Here is a 21436-nt window from a genome sequence, read left to right as displayed (position 1 = left end):
AGAAATCTAGTTTTTTTTTTTTTTTTTTAATATTCCAACCTAGGTTGGCTGAAACAATGGTGATGTAAGATTTAGGAATTGTTTGAGGGATAAATTTGAGGCTTCTCAGGATATCAAATTATTATTTTTTTTATCACTCAAACAACAGCCTGGAAAATGCATTGAAATACACTTTCCAGTTATACTAAATGCTAATAAGCATTTTAATATTTTGAATACATGAATTGATTTATCCTCTTCCACTTCATTGAAAATAACTCATTAAGGTATTGGGTAACAAAAAATAAAAGTTGCCAAGGCTTATTATTGACATGAGAAATTAATGTTGGTCTTCTTTGTCTTGCAGCACACTGCCAATTCATGTACTGTCAAATTGAGTGTGAAATCTTGACTCATTGAAACAAATATTATGCTTGATTTCAGTTTGCAGTATTTGAGAAATGTTTACAAACGAATACTTAAAATCATCATTAATAGTGCCTCTTAAGCTATTACTTTCAATTTTCCCTCAACTGGGTGGTTAGACCATGAGAATGTTAAGGATGGTGCCTTCATAATGTATATTGTTCTTGGATAATTTATATTTTGTTTCGTGTGAATCTATGGAACGGTGTACAAAGTTTCAGCATCTTTGTCACATATATGTATTTCTGTATGTGGTTTCATTTTGGTTTGTAAATCCCACATTTTTTTCTTTTAATAAATATAGAACTAAGACTAAACAATGCAGAGGTTAGTCTTAAATATCCTTAAAGCCTTGTTAAAAAGTCTTGAGCAATGTCCTGTATGTGTGTGTGTGTGTGTGTGTGTATGTGTGCATGTGCGGATCTTTACCATTGTTTTTGATACACAATGATCACAGGTTTCACAACTTTATGTGGAGCCAGCAGGTCAATGCAAGATGTGCTTCAGCATAGATACATATGAAAGCATATATATAGCAAATATATCTTTATAACTGTATGTCAAAGCTTCCTTATAAATAAACCTAGTCCTAACCTTTGTTATATACGTTTTTCTTTTCACACCCCGTAATTAACCAGGTAAATCATTTGGATATACATTGCACAGCACTGAAGTGTGCCAGGCACCCAACAATGACTGTCTACTCAATGTGTACGCAGCCTCAAAGTTGTAATTCCAGATCCCAGTACTGAATTCAGGCACTATGGCATTACTGATACTGTACATACATATGAAGTCCAGGAACAAAGATACACTCTGTAGTGTCAGACTGGATACTTTAGGAAACCTGACAGAAAGAGACTTTATATGGACATTAATCAGCCTAATACTTGAATCAAAGAATTGGAGATCAATGTTGTGGCAAATGCAATTTAGTTCATTTTTCTCAAGCTTACCTTTACTGTTAGGTTCCCATTGAACCCAAAATACCTTAGGTCTGGTGTTCCTTCCATTTCAGGCTATACTTGACCTTCCTGTGTGCAAGCAGCAGGACCAAAGGTAAGTGGAAAATACATGACCAGCAACATGAAGAAAGAAACAATGTGAAATTTTTCATTTATTGTGACTTAGACTGAATTTACCACTTTAGTGTTCAAGACATCCAACACTTGATACACAGATCATATTGATATTTCCGTTACAACATGTTCAAGCAGGCTTGTAGAACCAAGTCCTTCCTCATTTTTTTTATAAGTTTTAATAAAATTATATTAAATTGAGCAAGTAGTAATCTTACAATATAATATACTTATTATTAAATGACAAGTTTACTTAATGGACTGATGATAATTTTCATACTAATATTATCCAGCCATTCATATTTCTCACTTCATACACTGGCACAAATACTGGACAATGCCATTCTTAGAACATATTTCCACATCAAATTTCTGATGACTATGCAACAATTACAATTAGATAATCATACTGAGTGAAGTCAAGTCAAACATTAATCTTGAACATTAAGCAAAATGTGGCGTCAATGAACATTTATATAACGAATATGATTTAGTTCCATAAAACATGTAGTGCACACACACACACACACACACACACACAAACATACACCATTTTTTCTAAGGAAACCAACAAATAAAAAAAAATCTAAACCCATTTTTTATCGTCATTCACCACAAGCATTCTAATATGAAGCAATACCATCCACTTTGACACAAGAGGAGATGTCCCAGGTAATGATTCACTGATGATTGTGTTGCATGCCCTAGATACTATGAAAGTCAAATGTATTATCACAGAAATACAGACCTCCTTCTTCACCCCAGCCTTTTGACACACAGTTCCTAACCTATGGTAGTTATTGGGAGACGCATCAACTTATTATATTCAGTGGCTCATAAGTTGTAATTTATCTATAAAGCATTCAAACATAGGGATTTATTGGGCACCTTATGCAAAATTTGAACTAGAGTCTGGGCCTGTGTAATGCTATGTTTTAGACCTACAGGAAAGTACCAGCAAACAAATATCACAGCCAGAGTTTCTCTCAACTCTATCCCCTTCTCAGTGGTGAAGGTTCATTCCTGTATATGCCCTGTACAGTGAGCACAAAGACCATTTACTATAGACAGAAGACTATCCATGCCTATAAAATGCATGTGAAGCTCAAATCATGTGTATACTGATGTAAAACTCTTTTAACTCCATACAGCAAATGTAAACTAATTCATTCTGGTAGGAGGTCAAAGTCATCAGATACATGGACCATAGGCACATGTAAATCATCTATATGTGGCCTGGAATTTGCATCACAGTCCCCAAGCTCCTTCAGCTTCCACTCCCAGTCCATCCGCTGCACTGCATGTAGCGACTCAGCCTCATTGTGGTGTCTCAGAACCATGAACTCCTGTACCAAGAGATTGAAGGAATGAGTCTAGTCAAATGTGAAGAGGAGGAAGTAAAAATAGGGTGCAAATGATGCCATTACTTCTACATTCCTTTCTACATACCCAGATCTCAGGTACAACTTAAATTTACACAATAATAAGTACATACTGAATACATATACCAATGTAAACATCATATTTTTTGTATTTTGTTTCATGATTAAGCTTGGGGTGACAACTTTAATTAAACATGGCTGTTACTTCTCTGGGAGGTTCATTAGAGCTGGAGTAAATTATACATAGGACTGATGTTTACATTAGTGTATATAGTATTAGGCTGAAAAAAAATACCCTTACTTAGATGAAACAAATATACTATAAGATTAAAATTACATACTTCTCAAGAGCTGTGTCAGCTCATTTTCAAAATATTAATACATCTACAATACTTAAGCTACACCCTTTGAAGAACAAAACTTATGAAAACAAAAAGGAAACTAAAATATTCCCAATAGAAAATGCCAAATGCAATGAAGGAACTAGCAACTTGCATACCCCTCTAGTAAGTACTGGAGTGGTTAGTAACAATGATGAACTTTATTTGGAAATCAAACCACCATTCGAGAACATTAAAAATGATCAATTTACAATGAATCGTATGCCTCAGACTTCTATAGAAGTCTGTGACATCTACTGACTTTTCTTAACAAATTATCCTTTTCCATGTGTCCTTCCCATCAAACCTCACCTTTCAGCCTCCATCATGACTGCCAGGCAGAGCATGGGTACAGAGCAATTTTTTTTCTTTCTATAGTACTATAAAGTAAGAACTTTCCCCAGGTACCCATTTATCACCCAGCCAGAAAGGGATAACAGTTGGGGAAGCTGCATGTAGACAAGGAGGGCTGGGATTCGAACCCAGGTCCGTGGATATGTATGTAGATACGCTAAGCACTGCACCACAGAGGAGAGATGTAGAGCATTTAAGAAAGGTAAACAAACTGCCAAAATTAATGTCTGATACTATCTAATTGTGCATGTACACATTTACACTGATTTGGGGGTGACGTTTAACCGTCAAAAAAAATTGCAAATTCAAATAAGCACAAATCTGTTGCTCTTTGAATTAAATTGCTTTTGATGTACATAATGGCTTCTAGTGAGGGAGATGTTAATCCTAAAAAGGCTATATTTATCATGTTAGTCTTGGAGTTAGCAGTACGAAATGTGTGGAGAACAGACATCACACTTTTAGACTTGGACTATGGAAATAAAATGCTGGTGCTATGCTTTCAACTGTGGTGAAACTACTAACAAAGATGTTAATCCCAGAAACAAAGCAAATCTATCCCATCAGACACAACTTTAGTGTTGCCAAATAGTAATGAGAGCACACATGACCAGACTCAAAACTTTAGGTTAATCTCATTTTGGTGACTCAGTTCACATGTTTGGTTTTCACATCATTACATAGATATGATACAGAAGAAATATTTCAGTACTATTACAGTTTCTCTGAGCCACACACTCATGATAACCTGGTCTCAAGAAATATATGAAGCCAAGGAAATATTATGAGGCCTTGATATTTCTAATCTGGTCTTGAGGTTAAGGCAAAGGTCAGACTCAGACCCCTATTAATTGCTTCTTTGGAAACAGGTTGCAGCCAAACATCTTACATCTCAACTTTCCAGTCAGCAACTCCTTGTACCCGTCCCTGTCATTTTGTGTTTCGAACTTACCTTTTGTTGTACACTAGATTTCTTCTTTAATAATAATCGTAGAATAGCATCACCAACACATACACCTGCAATAAACAGTGATAATGTTATAGCACATACCTTAATCTTGTCCCATTTGTCATCTACATCTTGCAACCATGAGAGGAATAATCGTCCATTGTATCTAGACCTCGCATTGCCGTCTTTCTCTTGTTCCGGTGAAATAATGTTATAAACCTGAAAATGATAGAAAATAATATCTTAAATATCTTATTCTGTCGATGAAAATAAGCATCAGTTGAGATTTTACCATGCAAGTAAGCTTATATTATAACTCCATTATAAGTCAGTCAGTGCACCATCACTTGACATGAGCTACATTCAGGCATTATAAAACCCAAGGCTAAGTAAAGAAAGTAAGAGTGCCTAATCAGAATAATAGACATAAGCTTGGTACCTGCATTATGAAAACACTAAAGTGGTTAATATTCCATAAACACTGACCTCCTCGTCCTTCAGGAATGTGCAGACAGAAAAGGGCAGCGCTTGGTTGGCTAATGCACGCGCTGCACGCCCGTGAACACGCAGAATCTCTTGCTCCACACTCAGCACTAATTTCTCCTTCTCTATTAGATGCTGAGAGGAAAAAGAAATATGTATGAATACATGGCAGACGTTAAAAGAGATGAAGGGTTGCATTATCTTTCATCTCATCTTAATATTCCAGGTCTCACAATAAAAAATGAGAGAAAAACAAAGGCTTTACCTGAAGTCGGAGTCTGTAGCGCTCCTTTTCCTGATCTGTAAAGAGATCCTTGAGGACCTGATTCAAGGCGGCAGGCGGAGTCATGATGGGCGACAGTCTGGAGGTGGCATTGCCGGCCAAGACGTAGGAGCACCGGTTCATTAAGTAGTCTTTAAACCCTTGGGGGGGCTTGGGCTGAACAGGTCGAAGATTCTCACGTCGCCGCTCAATCTGATAAACAAATTAAGTTAAAGAAAAAATTACAATGTTATTTATTTCCTTCCTTCCTACATATATTTTTAAGATGCTTCACCACAACCATTGTAATACCAAATATGAAGGAGACAGCTTAGATCAGAGGTATCATTAACTCAAAATATAAACAAATTAATTCTTCAAAATTAACTATTTGCATGCTACTGTTACTTTGTGTTACACTCACTTCTATACTGCTGTTCAGTGTATGTCTGTGTGTGCTATGACAGGGATAGAAAACTTAACAACTAACAATTGCAGAGAAAGAAAAGAAAACTGCCCACATACCTGTTTCCTGATATTGAGAAAGGTTTCATAACAATTAGTCATTGGCTGATCCACCAAGGAGACTGCAGGAGGCTCACACTCTGGCTCCTTCATCTTGATTTTCCTCTTGCGGGGGTGAACGGCATCGTCCATGGTGGTGGTGGGCCGGGCGGCCTCCTCCACCTTCACCGTCACCTCCTGCTTCACCACTGAGGTTGAGGCTGTCACGGGAAAAGTTTACCTTGATGATGAACTGAACACACATCTCGGGTGAAACTGAAGGAGCCATAACTCAAGACAATGAAAAAGATATAAACATGAACAAAATCCTCTCCATTTCCCACACATTCAAGATGGAAAAAGCTGTACTAATGGCAAAGCTTCTACACAATGCATAACAATTAAACAGACATTCAAAGTTTACAAATGTATATATTTCAAATGCTGAAAGAATACAAGCCCCCATTGTTCAATATCAACCCATCACCATGTTCTCTAAATCACTTCAATGAATTACCTGTAGTAGACTCCTCTGCAGAGCTGGAGTTTCCCCCACCACCGCTGCCTCGCTGGGACCTGGTGATTCTGGTGCCACTGCCCTTCTCACTGCCAGAACTGCTGCCAGCACCCCCTTGCTCCTCATTCTGCACAAGACAAATGTAATATTACTTCTTACATCTGCACAGGTAAGAATTTATAAATATCTAAAAGGAAAATAATGCAGTATTCCATTTTTTTTCTTACTTTAGCTTAAAAGGCTGAAAAAATCATGAACACATCAAAACAAATGATGCTCAGGCACAGCAGTTGTTTATGTTAAATAGCCTTCAAATTTTCAACAGCTGGCACAGCTAAATCCAATCTCATGGAGTTAAATAATGGATAACTTACAATTATTTTATAGCAAAAGAGGCAGCCAAGCACAAAACAAAATATGAAAAGCCCAAACATGAAGCTCCTAGAATAAGGTTAGAAGATGCCAAGAATTGCCAAAATTGGTAAAAGAGACGATCTCAGACTCTTGCAACTCCTCTTACGATTCATTATCAAACAATACAATGTAGAGCTTATACATGTTGGTCTGATATAGAACTTAAATTATTTCTTTACAGCAGTAGAGGAAATGAGTAATATTCTGATCAAGCAAAACAGAACAATAAATAAATAAATAAAATGGGAGCCAGGAAATAGATTTTGATGTATAAAAGATAGGGAGAGAGTTTTGTTTTCCCACCCAAGAAGTCTTAAGCTATTTACAACAAAGCACAAGTTCACATACATCACAATTCACCTTCACAGTCACTCCTGGCTCCTTGCCGTCCATGGGAACCTCTTTTTCTTCCCCAGAGCTCGTGTTCACCACGTACGGCAGCTGACGATTGCTGGAACTCTTGCCGTTACGTGTGCTGGTCTCCTGCTCAGTGCCGCCGCCGAGGACAATCTTGAGGGGCGGCACCTTGGGCCCGGCACCGGAGCTGGATTCACTTTTGACATCATCTTCAGTGTCACTACTGTCCCCACCATTTTTGGTGCTTGGAGGTTTAGGACTGTTGGCTGCTGACCCCATAGGGCTCTTGCGCTGCTCCCCAGCAGGTGGACCACTGACTGTGGTAGTCTGCTTGGGGGCATTGCCACCGGTATTGTTCCCTGCAGTGGTCCCACGTCCTCCTGACTTGACATTCTTATCTGAGGTTCCTATTGAAAGGATTAAATAATTAACATCCACATGTATTGAATATTTGACATTTCATAAGATACTTTGAGTTCCCAGTTTTGTATAAGCAGCTTGACAAAATTATGAACAAGGCAACTTTTGTTCTCTGCTACACCATAGGCTACAGTGACAAAAGCTACAGTGTTCAACCAACATGTAAACTTACCAGTGGGACGGCCACCCCCTCGTCCTACACCTTTAACTGCTGCGTCTTTCACTTCCTCCTTTCTCCTCTTTTTTCTTGCTTCCTCATCTTCTTCAGTCTCTCCTTCTCTGCCTCTCTTGTCTCCCTTGTCTTCAGGTGGTCCAGCATCTGGCCTTGGAGGTGCAGCTGCTGCGGTCTTGTCCTCATCTTCCTCCCCTCTCCCTTCATCCTTACTGCACTTGAACTCGTACACATCCTCACTGTTTTCCATTATGTTTCTGAAAATAAAAAGATACATGACAAAGAATCTTTTACTAAGCTACAGAACTTTCCAGCACCCTCCTATAAATAATATATTGATATGTATAAGACTGCATCAGTTAAATAAAGAGAATCACTAATGTCTCACTTGCTGTCGTGGGGTCTTGGCTTCTCTGGTGTGCGTGAAACTGCGTTTGGCAGACGTAAAGTGACACGTGGTGACCCGGGTCCTACCCCAGGCTTGTCCTCTGAAGATTTGTTGGCAGGAGGAGTCCGCCTAGACATACTTGTGCAGCTACCACCTGTACATGTATAATAATGTACCCTTAATTACAGGGACTGATTGAGGTATGCAATCATGGTGCCATAACTATGAAATTACAGTGATAAGTACAATGATAGTCTCCCATTGCATGTTCCTTTGTAAAATAATAAACATAATGATTAACATATTACCCTACTCTTCTGATGATGAGAAGGACGCTTTACAAAAAACAAAGTCCAATGAAAATAATAAAGATTAAATATGGCCATGAAAGAAAAGGTTGAACAACAATGTAACCAGAAGTGAGCATGTACCGATGTAAGGTTGTGGAAGCTCGTCTCCAGAAGATGAGCCCAGTTCTTGTATGAGACCTCGTGACGCTGCCTCTATTAGTGCAACAATACCTGGTGATCGACAGACGTCTCTCGGTGTCTTCCCTCGCCGGTTCACCACATCAACACCTGCTCCACATCTTAGCAGCAACCGTACCAACTGAAACAGCGGACTCGTTAACCACAACTCAAATCCCAGAGTCACTTCTACTCTTTACACTCGTCCTTCACTAAACACAAAGGCTACATTCCAAAAACATGACCAAACAAAAATTCATTAACCAAACCCAATGTAATGTATTCATGAATCTATTTAAGTCAAAATTTTGTCATGTGTCAATGAAATCACATAATAAAGCATGGATGAATAAATTCAGTATTAACAAAACTGCAAAGAGAAGGCATATATATAATCACAAATAGCATGCCAACAAGATAATACTGTTGACAATACCTTAAAGTGGTTGTTAATGCAAGCATCATGTAGGGGAGTGTCGTTATCAAGACCTTTGGCATTAACGTCTGCTCCAGCTTCAATCAACAACTTGGACACTCCGTAAAATCCACGGTTACATGCTTCATGAAGTGGGCTCCAGCCTGGTGAAGGAGAGAAGGGGGTCTTTAATATACTATGCTATCATGCTGAATACGAATCTACATAATTAGTGGCTAGGACATATATAATTTTCTTGGCAAGGTTGTGATGACAGATTAAGTGGTCTGTCAATATTTTTTTTTATTTGTAGTTCAAAAACTTGTTAAAGCCCAGGTAAATATAAATGAAGATTGGCATGGATACAGTGAGGTAGAAATTATAACTGCAACACAGCAAACACCTTTAGTGAACCAACAAGTGTATCAAGCACTGTTCTTCTTTTTCTATTATTGTGATATAGTTTTCAGAAAAAACTATATCACAACAATATGGAGCAGAAGAAAAAAGAAAACTGAACAAAACTAAAAGACAACAACGCCAAATCAACAATCAAGAATCAAGAATAAGACATAAGTGGGAGCCGTTACAAAGGCAATCCGACGCCTACTACTGGACTGGACTGGACTCACCACTAAGCCAAGACATCATTTGGTGTTGGTGACAATGTCCTACAATTCACTTAAAGAATCTGAACACCATTTCAGCCCATCTCACTGAACCTATTTTATTACCCACTTAAGCCCATCTCTGAACTAATCTTAACTTCACCCACCTCATTAAGCAAATCCTATTAAACCACTTCACCCACCTTATTAAACTAATCTCATTAACCACTTCATCCCCTCTCATTGAACTAATCCTCTTATCCTTTCATGATTTCTGTTCTTATTTGTAAACCAAGGTCATTTCAACAAGTCACCTTATTTCTATTAGGGACAAGATGGCTGATGATAAAACAGTAATTTTACAAACATTTCCCCACTGTGTCAGACTCTCATTCTGTTTGGCTTTCCATATTCTACAAGTTATTCAAAAAGGACATACAGTATTGGTGGTAGTGAGAAAGAATCTGCTATTTTCTTCTCACCTTTCCAGTTACTTAATCATATCAGACTACTGGCAATGATTTACTAATGCATGTTTCTTTCTGTGAAAATTTTGTAATAAAAACTGGAACATAACTACAAACAGCTAGTCGGTCAGCACATATAAATAATGGGTGTCATATACAGCATCAGCAGCTATGACAAAGCTTCTGCCATTTTCTTTTCTAACTATTAATAGGCCAAATAATAAGTGTGGTACAGTGGCCCAACCAGTGAATAGATCCCAGAGTCATTTTGCCCCCGGTTCAGCTGTCACAACCTCAGGATTGAACTATAAACTAACATAAACCCATCTTAACCTAACACATATGTAGTAATATACAGCCACTAAGATGGCAACCTGACGTCATAAACTAGCAATCTATCATCGGTAAATATCATCTTTAATGTCTTGAAAGGAGTAACTTAGCAACAAATTTGTTCTAGGGCTTTCATAATAGTTTTCTGGTGACAACAATGATCTTCATTTCAAAGGCATCATATTTTAACTCAGAAATTTAGTCTGCATCTCTGGTTACTCAGCTCAGGTCTGCTAAATGATAGTACGTGACTTGAAACTCAGATCAACCAGTCTCAAACATTGGATCTATTTATAAACTAACAGAATCCCACCTTACCCAAACGTATAGTGACCAATTACCGCTAAATTAGTAACCTATCAGAGTATCAAGACACCTTTCCATCCAAAATCGACATCTCTCCTGGCCACTATATTCTATTTTCTTTTATAGTAGTGCTTAGCAGGCTTTTTCCCCGAGCTGCTTCCTTTGCTGTTAAAAAATGGCAACCTATCACTGCTAAGGTTATAAATCAACCTATTCATACTAAAACAGGAAGCTACTGCCAAATGCCTAAAGCACTTCTGTAGCTATTTACCAACTAAACAAAACTAACACTTGTAGCAGTTTTCCAACCAATAAAACTCGCTCCAAATGAATAACATCATAATTAAACTAGAAACCAATTGCCTGTGCCTCTGAGATCAACACCTCAAGCCTGATAAACAACATCCAACTTCTACACAGCAACACAACCAGACAAAAACACCCACAAGATTAGTCGAGTTAAAAACTGAAAACCAAGGAAGAGAAGAATAACTGATGGATACGAAGGATCCAAGAATAAGGCATAAAGATCTAAGTAGCAATATAAATCACCGTAAGTCTATAGAAAAACAGGAACAAGAGGAGAAAGCCAGTACCATTACCACCACCACATCCAAGACCTTCCAACCCAAGCATATGACCCATGGGAACACGTACAGAACACGCATTCAACACTGTGGAGGATTTAAAGCAAGATAGAATGTGAAATAGCGAGAAACTGAGGAAGATCAGAGAACGAGACCACCACCATCACCACCACAGCCTCCCCCAAATCTGTGACCCCCGGGAACACGTACAGAACACGAAATCAACACTGTGAGGCATTTAGGGCATGGAATAGATAGAAATATGGAAAAATAGAGGGAAATTGGCAGCCACCACCATCACCACCACACCCAGCACAGCCTCCCCAAATATGTGACCCACAAAAACACGTACACAACACGATTTCAACACCTTTTTCCTCTTCTCACGTGACCAGCAGGCGAGAGAGGTCAGGATTCAGCCTTGGAGGTGAGAAATAGCCTCTCCAAATGGCAGTAATTGTAGAGGGAGGGCCGAGAGGTCATCCAACCCACCACACAAAGCGGCCGTCATCCACTACCTCAACCACCCCCTTACCATCTCATCCACCCACCGCTCTCCCCTTCTCCACTTTCCCCCACCCTCTGGCCACCTCTGTTTAGGCTCTATGAGTGTGAATAGGCTCTAAATGGCATGGAAAAGACCTTAAATGCCCTTACTCAGCCTCAACGGGAAGCAAAACAAGTAACAGAGTAAGCGAGGGATGCGTGTTGGGTTGGACAGGATTTTTCTTCAGGGACTTTCTTCGTCATTGCTTGGGTTACAGTTACTGGGGTAGGTGAGGGTGTGATATTGTTATTTTCCTAAGGAGGCCGCAATAACGATGATTTAGGGTGGAATGGAAGGAGATATGAGTGTCTGGGAACGCAGCTTCTCACCCCCCCCCTCGATATGCCCCTCCCTGCCCTCTCCTCCATCCCGCACCCAAGCCCTCGGCCTCCATTTTGTGTGGCGGGAAAGATGAATTTTCTTTGCCCGTATCAAAAAGTCGAGGAATAAGTGTTGGGAATGGTTTTATTTGGCTTCGAAACCAAGATAGAGACATAGAAACCAAGGAAAAGGCAGAAAATATTGAAGAGGTGACATTCTGTAAGGCGGGAAAGATGAAATTCCTTTGCCCGTATCAAGAAGTCGAGGAATTAATGTTAGGAAAGGTTTTATTTAGCTTTAAAACGAAGGAAGAGGCAGAAGAGATTAAAGAGATATGTTGTAATGCCCGCAAGATGAATTTCCCCTGCCCTTATGAGGAAGCCAAGGATATCAGGAAGTGTTCTTGGGAATAGGAAAAGGGACAGGTAAGGAAGTCTTAGGAATAGGAAATCTTAAGGAGTGTTTTATTTAGCTCTGAAACCAAGGAAGAGCCAGAAAATATTGAAGATGATATTTTGTAAGGCGGGAAAGATGAAATTCCTTAGCCCGTGTGAAGCAGCCAAGGATATCAGGAAGTGTTCTTGGGGAGTCTTTGGAATGGGAATAGAAAAAGAAGTCTAAGGAATAGAAAGAAGCGGAAAATATTGAAGAGATGATATTTTGTATGGCGGGAAAGATGAAATTCCTATAGTGTATCAAGAAGCCAAGGAATCAATCTTAGGAAGGGTTTTATTTGGCTTAGAAAAGAAGGAAGGGGCAGAAAACACTAAGAGATATATGAAGAAAACAAGGAATCTATCGAAGGAAGTGTTATACTCAACTGTAACACCAAGGAAGAGGCAGAAAGTGTGAAAGATAATACACAACTTCTGGAAAATTAAGAGAAAGGAAACTAAAACCAAGAACAGGTCTATGTGAAAAGTAAAACAGGTACAAATAAGTGTGTAAATACATCCAAGAAGGTGAAAGTAAAAAAAATAAAAGATCAAATCGAATTATAAAAGGAAAGTAAAAAGGCAGACAAGCAACACTTTTTAACTTTACCATAGATCTTAGTACCTCACAAATGATCTACAAAAAGGAAGTTAAAGTGACGAGAAGGGAACTGAGGGAAAAAATTATGGATATATTTATTGGTATAGGAAGTAGGCAATATGGAGAGGGTACAGGGAGAGAATGAAGGAAACATTATAATCACAGTAGAGATTACAGATGTGAATAGTGTGGTGGGTAAATACTGTGTGCATATGGGAGTGTAGAGTTGAACATAAAGAATAAGCAGAAATTTTTTTAAAGCACTGATAAAAATCTGTGTAAAGAGTGGCAACAATAAATGGACAGTCATGGAAGATCTTTGTGTCCATGCTGACCAAAATATCAGTCAAGTGAATATAATAGGTAGATTGTTTCTTAATTAGTGGCACTGAAAGAAATGCCTTCTTGAGATCAACACAGGCTGCAAGCATCCCTTGTTAGAACTTACGTCAGTGCTCCACCAGTATACAGAACACTTGGATACGGCCAGTTATCGACTTACCAAACCTGAGACCTAAATGCTCAGGTCTCTGCAACTTCAACACTTGGCTGCAAATCTGAATGAGGAATAGTTGGGCAGGTACCGTGCCTGGACCACTGAGCAGTGCAATATCACATTAGTTACTGTAGTCCTAACAATCCTCCTTTCCCCTTCCAAACAGGGACAGCCAGTCCCTTTCATCAGTCATGACAAATGATACCAGAACCATATGGTGGTCAAGACTGCATGAAACCAACAGTTCTGAGGAGCTCTGCACTGATGTAACAAACACTAGCTGCCTTTTCACCCCTTAACCCCTTCAATATGGTGACGCCAACGTCGGCGTCACCATATGGAAAGGGTTAATCCTCTTCTAAACCTCTTAATCCTCTTCCATTTCCTCTTAATCCTCTTCTAAACCTCTTAAGAGGAAATGGTAAAGGATTAAGAGGTTTAAAAGAGGATTAAGAGGATTAAGAGGTTTAGAAGAGGATTAATCCTCTTGCATTTCCTCTTAACCCTTTCTATACTGTGACGCCGACGTCTGCGTCACCGTAACAAAGTGCAGTCTTTCTTTGATTATCGTATAAGTTGCAGCCTGTCGTTTGTTTGAAGATACCATTTACTTCACCTAACTATAACCCAGTCTTCATATTTATGTACTCAACATATTCATATATGCTGCCTCAAAAATAAGAAATTTTACCCAACAAAGTAAGCTCCTCCTTTGTTGATTTTTACTTTAAGTTGGTGCCTGTCACGTATTTGAAGAAACACTTGGTCTAGGTAAACTACAGGGAGGCAGTGGGTGAGCGGTCAGCGTGCAGATGCAGTGTCCTGAAGAATCCAGATTCAAATCCTGCCCACCACTACAAGCTGACAATTTTCAGTCGATGTTGAGTGACCTAAGACTACCCACATGCTGTCCTGATGACCACCTATCAACCCAGACTCTAGATAAACTCATTAAAGAGGATCAAAGATAAGCTCTGAGGGGAGGATGAGCCAAGTAAGATGGCCCAACTAAAGAACATTGGCCTGTGCCATTGCAGGCTGGGCCCAACCATCAGGCCCCATCAAGAAAGCCTACTGGCACTATAGGCCAAACAAACAAACAAACATAATAAATAAATTAATTAAAAGTTGTTCTCTTTGCATGGTCAGTAAATTCAGTTTTACCTCCCCAAACGTTTTTTTTTTTTTTCAAACACCCAGAAAAATTAATGTTCAATACTACTCAGTCTGGTGAGGTACAACGAATTCTTGATGAAATGGGCCATGTTAGTTATTGGGGTTACTTACAGGTCCTTACTTCATATGTATCACTTACTAAAATTTCCTGAGAACAAAATGCTAACAGCAAAACAGAAAAGAAACAGCAACAATGGGTCGTACAGAGTCTACATTTGCTAACTGCATGAAAGAGATCAGTTAACCTAATATATCACTACTTAATATAATTTTCTGCAAACAAAAGGCTAGCATCTCAGCTGAACAAAAAATAAAAACAATGACAGTGGGTAGTACCATGGCTACATTCATTAACTGCATGGAAGAGATACACAAGTTAGTACTCGGACAAGTGATGCATGTCGCTAAGGAATCAAATGATCTCGCACTGACCAGCATAGTCCGTGGCGTTGACCTCGGCCCCTTGGGAGATGAGTTGGGAGATGCGCTCGTTGTCCCCCTTTATCGCCGCCACATGGAGAGGCGTCTCCCCCCTCTCGTTACGTTTGTTCACTCCTCGGCCAAAGCTGGGAGTGTTGGGTGTGCGAGGGCTGCTGGACCGGTTCAGTTCTGCCTTATCTGAAAGCATGATTTTTAGGCATACATTACAAGTCTGTCTATACTTGTGGCTCTCTGTGAAGGAAAATTCCCTAAACCAACATCTGGAAACCTTCATAAAAATATATACTTTTTTTCTATATACAGTCTGTTCATATTCATCCTAAACTTAAACACCTAACTCCTTTCCTCCTTTTTCTTCTTCTCATTTAATGTCCATATTTTTTCTTATGGTGTTGGACAGGCTCTCAAACTCAACGCCTAACACCACCTAAAAAAGTGCAATATACTAGTCTTCTGCTATCAGACATGTGATGCTGTGAGGTGTATGTTGTAATGCAAGTATGTAACATTAACACAAGATCAACTTTAACATGAGTAAGCTTATAGTAAAAGTTAATGCCCAGCCATTAACTTAAAGGTATTGTTTTGATCTCCCATTACTTTTATTCTTCTCCTTATTTTACTGTCACTGTCTCTTATTTTTCACATCCATGTTTGATCATCGGAGGACTCTGAATCTACATATATATATTTTTCATTTTCCCTTGATGCCCTTTCATAAATCTCACTAATAACAATAATAATAGTCTTCTTCTTCTCTTCTTTTCATTTAACATCCATAATTTCCCTTACGAAGTTGGGCAGAACAATAATTATAATAACGTATGGTGACTTTCAACAATTGCCACCACTAGTGCACTCACCTGGTGGAGAGGGAGAGGACATCTGCATGAGAAGGGCGATCTGCTGCCTCTCAGACATGGGCATGACTGGCCGGCTGGGGGTGTGGTGGGCTGTGGTCACGTCTTCTGCCCACCCCACCATTGTCTTTACGTGGCTGCCCACACCACTGCTTCCACCCCTCTTTTGACAGCCAATGTTTAGCGTGTTGCTACTGTCCGTTAGGCCCTGATGCTCTGAGGGAGTCTTGCCCCTCAATTCACTGTCAGCTGGTAAAATTAAAGAAAAAGTTATGATATACAGCCATTTTGATACTGTAGGGTGGGGAAATAATGGGAAAGGAAAGTGGTTCCAGATTTCCCACAGTATAAGCAAAGGTTGGATTTGAAGATGGTAGTTTTTGTTCTGCACTATAGTTGTGAGTTAATTTGATGCTAAGGCAGTCCTGACTATACATACCTGGGTCATTTTCCTTCTGTTCTTTGCTGGCACTGAACAGTTTGCGCTTGGAATGGACTGGTCTCACCATTGTTGTCACCCATCAGGCTGGAGGAAAAGGAAAGTACACATAAATGATTTAACCCCTTGACTGCAGATTTCCTACAAGAAGCCATCACCAAGCTACAGGAATGGAACAAAAAAGGGCCGCTACAAGTCAGTGAAGAAAAATGTGAGGTCCTGCACCTTGGGAGGGGAAATCCAGCATACCAATACCACATGAGAAACACTCCACTGCCCACCACAGAGGCAGAGAAAGACCTGGGACCAGGCTACCAGTAAAAGCCAAATCCATGCCGATCACAGCAGACGGGTTAAAGGACAATATATGAACGGAACATTATACTTATTCCAACCATTAACTGAATGCCAAATGTCTTCTTCACCCCAAACTGTCCCTACAGACCTGAACACTTGTATTTCAAGACAAAAATGCAAAGAATTAAGACTCATAGCCAAGCACGTGATATTTACCCCCCTATAATTGCATATGTTTAGCCCACAGCAAATTTTTTCCTTAACTAATATTTTCTATAGCAGCATTTTGTTATGACCTCACTTTTATAACTACCAGTATGCTTATAATGGTAATAATAATAATAACAATAATAATAATAATAATAATAATAACAGATAATATAATAATGATAATATAATAACAATGATAATAGTGATATAATAATAATAGACAAACATCATTATGATTAGTATTATCATCATCATCAAATTATATAACTATTAGCTCTTATTATCTTTATTGTCTGTCATGGTGAGGAGGCCAGGGAGACGCTTGGGTGCTGGCGGTCTACAGAGGAAATAAGTGCAAAGATTAGATCTATTGCACAAACTGATAAGAAAAATTTGGAGGGCTTAACAAGACAATGCTTTTAGATGTTGCCATATACAGGGCCTGACTCAGGGGAAAGGGGACTCAGGGAATGGGTTTTGAGCTTCATCCCTAATTACGACATAGATCTGCTCTTAATAATTGATTTATGAAGAAGAGAACAACTATCTTGGTCTGCGGGACACGGAGACGCACGTGGAATATTTTCAGCCTGACGTCAGTAAACAGAACCATATTCAATCTGAAGAGAATTAACAAAAATAATAATAATAATATAAATAATCCATTTCCACATATTTCTGTTCTCTAAATCGTGCCAACTGTCCGCATGTCCCCCTCACCACATCCATAACGCCCTTTGGCCTTCCTCTTTTCCTCTTGCCTGGAAGCTCATTCTCCCAAAATACCAAGCATCTTTCCTTCACATATGTCAAAACCATCTCAGTCTGTACTCTCTCACTCTGTCCTCAAACTGTCTAACCTAGGCTGTCCCTCTAGTATACTTATTCCTAATCCTATCCATCCTTGTCACTCTCAACAAAAATCTTAACATCTTCAACTCTGCCTCCAGTCTTTCCATTAGTGGTATGTCTCTAAACCATACATATAACTTTGATAGTTTGATAGTTTGATAGATTGTAAATCTTCCCTTTCACTCTCACTGTTACCGTTCTATCACAAATCCACAACTCCTGCTCACCTCTAAACTTTTATACAGTCACACTGCCCTCATAATTATCTTAACACTCTTACATGTTTCTCTCTTACCCCTGATTTCCTCATACAATACCACACCTCTTCCCTCAACACCATGTCAAACTGCTTCCTCTAAATCCATGAAAATATAACGGACCTCCTCCCCTTCCCTAAACTTCACATCATCATTATTCTCTGAGCAAACATCACATCTGTAATAGTCCTCCTTCCTGTCATAAAACCATACTGCTCCTCCCTAATTGTCACCTCTCCTCTGCAGCAAGCTTCAATCGATCAACTGTCAAACTAAAGTCAAATTAACTGCTGAATATGAATAGTAAAATAATTGCCGAGAAGGTAGTCTTAGAGAACAGAATAAACTAACTCACCTCTCCTCTTAGGCAAGCCTCCACTATCTTCAACCATAACTTCATACACTGACTAAACAATTCAACACTTCCACATACAACATACAACAGCTCTGCACTTTATTCAATAGGAGCAGTGATTAGGTGACTTTTATGTTTTTGTTTATTTTTGCCCACGAGCTGCTTCCTATACTGTAAAAAAATAAAAAATAATAAAAAAATAAAATAAATCAACCTAATTATTAAAAATCGGTATCAGCGTGTTTACTTTTCCACTCCTCCAGCATCCTCTCAGTTTCCAAGGTTGTGTTAAACGGTACAGTTAAAAACTCCACTGCCACCTTTCCTAAACATATACAAGCCTCCACAGGTACGTACGTCATCTTTTTCTTTCTTCTATCGCACCGGCACCGCTCAACGGCAATAAAAACAGAAAACAAGAAAGTCCGATTAGCACTAATGCACCAAAAAGAATATAGTGTGTGGCTGCAAGAGAGTCCATTTTGGTTGGAGAATTTGGATCACTCATGGAATATTAACACAGAAAGTAACTCCAAAATCTGCTAACATGAATAGGAAAATAATACATATGATTGCCATGCACTTAGACCCAATAATTAATCTGCGTGGCTAATTTCAGTTAGAGAATCTGGATCAATCAAGGAATATCAACACAAAAATACCTCAAATCTGTTAACATTAATAGAAACAAATAGCTGTCATGTATTCAGACCCAATAATACAGAATTTCCAATCTACAAGGCTTGCAGAACACATGGCAATGCAAAAGGTAAGTGCAGAAGAAAACAATAATATGGACCGAAAACAACAGAATTTCCTTACATCAGAAAAAACTCAAATCTGTTAACATTAATAGGCACAAATAACTTTCATGCATTCAGACCCAATAATCAATCTAGAAGGCTTGCAGAACAAATGGCAATGCAAAAGACAGTGCAGGAGAAAACAATAATATGAACCAAAAACACCAGAATTTCCTTACATCAGAAAAAAACTCAAATCTGTTACTATTAATAAGCACAAATAACTGTCATGCATTCAGACCCAATAATCAATATACAAAGCTTACAGAACACATGACAGTGCAATAGATTAGTGCAGAAAAAAACATCAATAGCTAACACTCCAGGATTTGCTCGCAACGGAAAAAAATTTAATCTGTTAAAATGAGTAGGAAAACAACTGGCATTCACCAAGACCCAGTAAGCAATCTACAAGGTTTAGAGAACACATGGCAATGCAAAATGTTAGTGCAAAAAACAACAATAAGCACTTCAGAATTTCCTTAAATCAGATAATTCAAATCTGTCAACATTAATAGTAGAAAACAAATGTCATGCACTCACTCAATAATTAATCTACAAGGCTTACAGAACAAATGGCAATGCAAAATATTAGTGCAAAAAGCAACAATAAGCAATTCAGAATTTTCTTACATCAGAAAAAAACCCACGAATCTGTTAACAGGAATAGGAAAAAACAACTGGCATGCACTCAGACCTACTAATCAATCTATAAGGCTTGCAGAACACATGACAATGCAAACAATTATTGCAGAACAAAACAAAACTAAAAATAGTAAACATCATTAAAAAAAACTTGAATCTGTTAACATGAATGGGATAAACCAACTGGCATGCACTTAGACCCAATAAGCAATCTACAAGGCTTGCAAGACACATGGTAGTGCAAAAGATAAGTGCAGAAAAACATCAACAGTTAACACTCAAGACTTTGCTTGCAGGTAAAAACAAACTGACAGCTATACACTTACATCCAATAATCACATTTGCACAGCTTAACATATCACCAGACCACTCGAAGGGTAAGAAATACACACCAGAAAACACTACGTATAGGGTATTAACGTTGTCACGGCGGGAATAAGTAGCAGGAGATAAGAGACGAGGTGAGGTGACTGTCATTTCTCTCACCATCTTCCTTTCCCCAGCACACCTCATTTCCCCTCCAATCCCTAATTTCCTTGGCTAATACAACCTACGGATAAAGTATTAACGTGGCCACGGCGGGGATTATGGAGCAAGAGATAAGGGACGAGCCGGATGTCAAAGCTCTCGTCAGCTTCCTTTCCCCAGCACACCCTTCGTTTCTCCTTCATTTATCTATTTTCCTGGCTAATACAACCTCCCACGTGCACGGAACTTCACCATGAACCACGATAGAGAGAGAGAGGAGAGCCAGGCATGTCACAATCACACGGGACTTACTTCCTTCGAGCATCATCAAATTAAAGGAGAGTGACTCAAAGGAAAGACGGGAGATAAGGACGCAGGAAATAGTAATAGTGAACCACATGAAGACATCCTTCGTTAGGGAGCTGGAAACGAGGACGGGGATATAATTTAAGGCTAGAGGGGAAGGAAAACCCCAAGGAAAAGGACCAGGCGAGTAACTATCAAATTAAAGGAGAGTGACCCAAAGACGAGACGGGAGATAAGGACGCAGGGAATACAGTAACAGAAACCCACACGAAGACACCCTTAATTCGAGAGCTGGAAACGAGGACGGAGATATAATTTAATGCTAGAGAGGAAGGATAACCCCAAGGAGAAGGACCTGGAGGCGTCTGAGGTCTAAAGAAGAAGAAGAAGAAGGTCCGCTCCGTCAGCTTCCCTCCACACACACTCACAGATAATCCTCGGTTTTCTTTCCCTATTTTGGCACTACTCACATGTCTTTTTCGATAAAATTAACCGGTTTCCATGACCACGGTTAACTTATGGATGCACACGTGTCAAAGGGAACATTTATGGAATTCGCGATCCACTTCAAATTATTGATTCTCTGGAGCGTTCGTTTTCCCGCGCAATCCGTCTGTTTTGAGGACTACGTCACGAGCATGATCCTGATGTCACAGGAGGCATGTGCTTATATGTGCGA

The 21436-nt window shown here is 39.2% G+C and overlaps 1 protein-coding gene across 3 annotated transcripts; it reads right to left on the bottom strand.

Moving 5' to 3' along the window:
* Positions 1-1509: 1509 nt before the first annotated feature.
* LOC126998652 (ankyrin repeat domain-containing protein 11-like) lies at positions 1510-21397 on the bottom strand. Of its 3 annotated transcripts, none has more exons than XM_050860613.1 (15): positions 21228-21397; positions 16565-16651; positions 16129-16374; positions 15257-15442; positions 8970-9112; positions 8498-8675; positions 8067-8220; positions 7679-7935; positions 7090-7493; positions 6316-6442; positions 5820-6019; positions 5298-5507; positions 5036-5167; positions 4652-4768; positions 1510-2830 (listed from the first exon to the last, which is right to left on the bottom strand). In XM_050860613.1, exons 2-15 carry the CDS (start codon positions 16632-16634, stop codon positions 2651-2653), a joined length of 2604 nt encoding a protein of 867 aa, XP_050716570.1. In that variant the 5' UTR covers positions 16635-16651; positions 21228-21397; the 3' UTR covers positions 1510-2650. The 3 variants fall into 3 exon arrangements, with proteins under 3 accessions (XP_050716570.1, XP_050716568.1, XP_050716569.1); XM_050860611.1 differs by having other exon boundaries at positions 7078-7493; positions 21228-21396; XM_050860612.1 differs by lacking the exon at positions 21228-21397 and adding an exon at positions 20376-20623 and having other exon boundaries at positions 7078-7493.
* Positions 21398-21436: the final 39 nt, after the last annotated feature.

Source organism: Eriocheir sinensis, chromosome 14, assembly GCF_024679095.1.
Source record: "Eriocheir sinensis breed Jianghai 21 chromosome 14, ASM2467909v1, whole genome shotgun sequence".
In the NCBI taxonomy this organism is placed as follows: domain Eukaryota; kingdom Metazoa; phylum Arthropoda; class Malacostraca; order Decapoda; family Varunidae; genus Eriocheir; species Eriocheir sinensis.
This window is presented reverse-complemented; position numbering and strand designations above follow the sequence as displayed.

Bases quoted from the DNA above. Each gene is read 5' to 3' on its own strand.
- LOC126998652 (XM_050860611.1), bottom strand. From the start codon at position 16,634: ATGGTGAGACCAGTCCATTCCAAGCGCAAACTGTTCAGTGCCAGCAAA. The intron at 15,443-16,128 runs GTGAGTGCACTA...TCATGCTTTCAG, and splicing joins GTCCTCTCCCTCTCCACCAG to ATAAGGCAGAACTGAACCGG. The intron at 5,508-5,819 runs GTATGTGGGCAG...TTTGTTTATCAG, and splicing joins TTCTCAATATCAGGAAACAG to ATTGAGCGGCGACGTGAGAA.